General features: G+C 58.2%; 1 protein-coding gene across 1 annotated transcript in view; it reads right to left on the reverse strand.

The window, feature by feature from the left end:
* LOC108285693 (Fc fragment of IgG binding protein) overlaps positions 1–3285 on the reverse strand; it is a 50753-nt gene that overhangs the window by 8105 nt on the left and 39363 nt on the right. Inside the window, exons 15-16 of the mRNA XM_017503021.2 lie at positions 2457–3028; positions 955–1528 (exon numbers count right to left, since the gene is read on the reverse strand). Of these exons, the coding sequence (XP_017358510.1) occupies positions 955–1528; positions 2457–3028 (1146 nt within the window). The remainder of the gene's footprint in view (positions 1–954; positions 1529–2456; positions 3029–3285) is intronic.

Here is a 3285-nt window from a genome sequence, read left to right on the forward strand (position 1 = left end):
CCAGGATGGGGGGGACAGGCAGAGGGGTCAGGGTTGGGACAGGGGCTGTACAGACCCAAGGGAAATAGCCATGGTAAGTCCCTGGTCTCTAAGTAATTAGTGGATGGTGTGGCTGTTCTGCGATGCCCACCAGGGTTGGGCTGGGGATGAAATGCTGATTTCATTTAGGAACACGGCAGGTGAGAGGGACTCTAAGGACACCCAGGAGAAGGTGTCCTGGATACCCTGACAATGACCACAGACTTGGTAGCTTAAACAGGAGAAATTCATTCTCCCACAGTTCTGAAGGCCAGAAGTCAGAAATCAGGATAACTAGACTGACAGTCAGGAGAGAGTTCAGGGCTTGAGACAGACAGACCAGGTCCACAGTCAACACTGAGAACAAATCTGAGGCCACAGGCGTGGACGATGTCCCTGGATACAGGTCCTGCCCAGGGGAGACCTGGCTCTGACCTGGGGCCAGAGGGCCATTGCTTTGTCCTGGGAGTCTCAGGGAATGTGCCTGCCCTGGGAATTTGAATGAGAGGTACAGCCCTAGTTCGCAGGGGCCGGGGGGATGGTCTAAGAGGCTGCAGCCTTGTCTTGGGGGGATCTAAGGGGATATGGTATTGTCAGGGGGTAGAGGAGGGTCTGGGTGAGCCACAGACCTCCCAGCCCACTCAGCTCTCCCTTTCAGGTCACTGCAGAGAGCCCGGGGTAGAGCCCTAAGGACAAAGTGAATTTGAGGTTTGAGGAGAGTGGGCCGGAAAGGAGGCTGAGAAGGAACAGTCAGAGGGCAGCAGGAGAGCTAGCGAACTGTGCCGTGGGAGAAGGAGGTGTGTGGACGTGGGTGGGAGTGGGTGGGGAGGGAGAGCTTTCATAGGGAGAAGCCACTCCTAACATGCAGACAGGAATGGGCCGGGAGGGACCCCTACACCTGGTCTAGAGTCCTCTGAGGGACCCACGGACACTCACGGCAGAAGCTGTCTGTCCTCCAGGGCTTCACGGCCACGCCGGCTGCCTGACAGGCCGCCGTATAGGCTGCCAGGCTGCGGCACAGGAAGGCTTTGTCACCCTTTTGGGCGCACAGGTCGTACACACATTGGCGGAAGTACTCAGACGGACTCAGCACGGCCTGGCAGGTGGCAAAGGGGCCCTGGGGGTCCCGCAGCTGCCCACAGGCCTCGTTGCCCTCATAGGGTGCAGTCTCCTCTGCCAAGCACACAGGGCAGCCTTGGGGCCCGCAGCCCTCGCCACAACCCTGGGAGGAGCCAGGTGCCCGCCAGGCAGCCCCGAAGGTCTCCACGCTGGATGCTGCTGCGCCGCTGGGCAGGACGAAGTCGTCACTCCAGTTGCCATTGAAGTTCCCACAGAGGCCACAGAGCCGTCCATGGAAGGGGCTGGGGATGGACATGAGGATGTGGGCATCGCCATCAAAGAGAAGCCGCAGCCCCTTGGTCGTCTGTAGAACCACGTTTCGGCCCTCGGCGGTCACCCGCACGCGGCCCACAGCCACAGGCAGAGCCACAGCCTCGCCGTCCACGGTGACCTGTGTGGAAGGGGCAGGTAGGTCAGGAACCCACAGGACCACAGGCAACGCTGTCCTGTCACACCCCCAGGGCAGATCTGGTCTCCCTCAGTCCCATTAAGGTCAGGTCATGTTCTTTTAAACTTCTCGGGGACCAGGCCTGGTGTGGTGACTCACACCTGCAATCCTAGCATGTTGGGAGGCCCAGGCAGGTGGAGTACTTGAGCCCAGGAGTTCAAGACCAGCCTGACCAACACAGTGAGACCTCATCTCTACCAACAATAAAAAATTAGCTAGGCTACCTGAATTGAACCTTAGAAAGACTGGAGAAAAGAAAAAATAGAAAAAAAAAGTAGGCATGGGGGCTGACGTGGGAGGATCGCTTGTACCCAGCAGATCAAGCCTGCAGTGAGAGGTGATCATGCCACTACACTCCAGCCTGGGTGACAGAACAACACCCTATCACAAAGCAAAACAAAAGTATCCCTGGGTGGGCTGGACATGGTAGTTCACACCTATAATCCTAGTGCTTTGGGAGGCCGAGGCGGATGGGTCACGAAGTCAGGAGTTCAAGACCAGCCTGGCCAACATGGTGAAACCTGGTCTCTACTAGTAATACAAAAAATTAGCCAGGCATGGTCCCAGCTACTTGGGAGGCTGAGGCAGGAGAATCACTTGAACCTAGGAGGCAGAGGTTGTAGTGAGAGTGAGCCAAGACCATGCCACAGCACTCCAGCCTGGGCAACAGAGCAAGACTCCATCTCAAAAAAGAAAAAAAAAATATCCCTGGGTGAGACGATTGACCATACCTTCCAGGGTAGGGCTCAGAGCTTCCAGGTTGCAGGAATATCCCTCTCATACATACAGGGTGGGGTCACGTCTCCCTCAGAACCCCTTAGGGGGCACTGCATTGCCTTCAGACCCTGAGAGCAGGCCCACAGCCACTCACCTGCAGCCCCCGAGCTAGGCTCACAACCTGGCCGGCCACAGTAACCAGTAGGCGTTGGGGGTCTCCGGCCGCATTCTTCTCAAGCACGATGGAAAAGTCCTCATCCCCAGGCTTCGGGCGGCAGACTTGGGCCAAGATATAGGAGCAGGAGCCATGCAGGTCATAAACACGGCCATCGAGGGTGATGTAGTGGATGCCCCCGCTGGCCAGGCAGCGGCCACAGCCTGTGGCATGGCAGGCCTGGACACCATCCTCTAACCGGCACTCCTCATGGGGCCCGCAGGCTGAGCCCTCCTGGCAGGTGACATGGCCACGTGGCCCACACTCACAGCGCCGCTCACACTCAGGGCCGGGGTAGAAGGTCTGGCCTAGAGGGTAGTAGCGGCCATCGTGGAGGCAGCCACACTGGCCCACGGGTACGCAGCTGTCACCGCTGAGCACGAAGCCAGCATCGCAGACACAGCCTTCACGGCAGGCCGACTCGCAGCCCTCGGGTGCCGAGAGGCTCGGGCAGCTCACGGGGCAGGAGTCACCACAGAGCTCGTAGTGGCTGTGTGCAGGGCACTGGAAGGCTGTGGGGACAAGGTAGGCATGAGCCAGGTAGGTCTTCGAGTCGGGGTCTGGGGAGGCCCTCAGTGGGAAAACTGCCCGGGTCAGCTTGGGTGTCTCTGGGCATCCACATGTGATCCAGAACATCCACATGTGTCACTGGGGGACTCAGTGTAGGACTTGGAATGGGAGGGGACATGCCCAGGTCTCTCTGACCAGCTTGTGTGTTAACCTGACCAAATATTTCTAAAGATCAAATGACTCTGTTTGGCTGATTTTT

The sequence above is a fragment of the Cebus imitator genome, unplaced genomic scaffold (assembly GCF_001604975.1).
Source record: "Cebus imitator isolate Cc_AM_T3 unplaced genomic scaffold, Cebus_imitator-1.0 Scaffold306, whole genome shotgun sequence".
NCBI lineage: Eukaryota > Metazoa > Chordata > Mammalia > Primates > Cebidae > Cebus > Cebus imitator.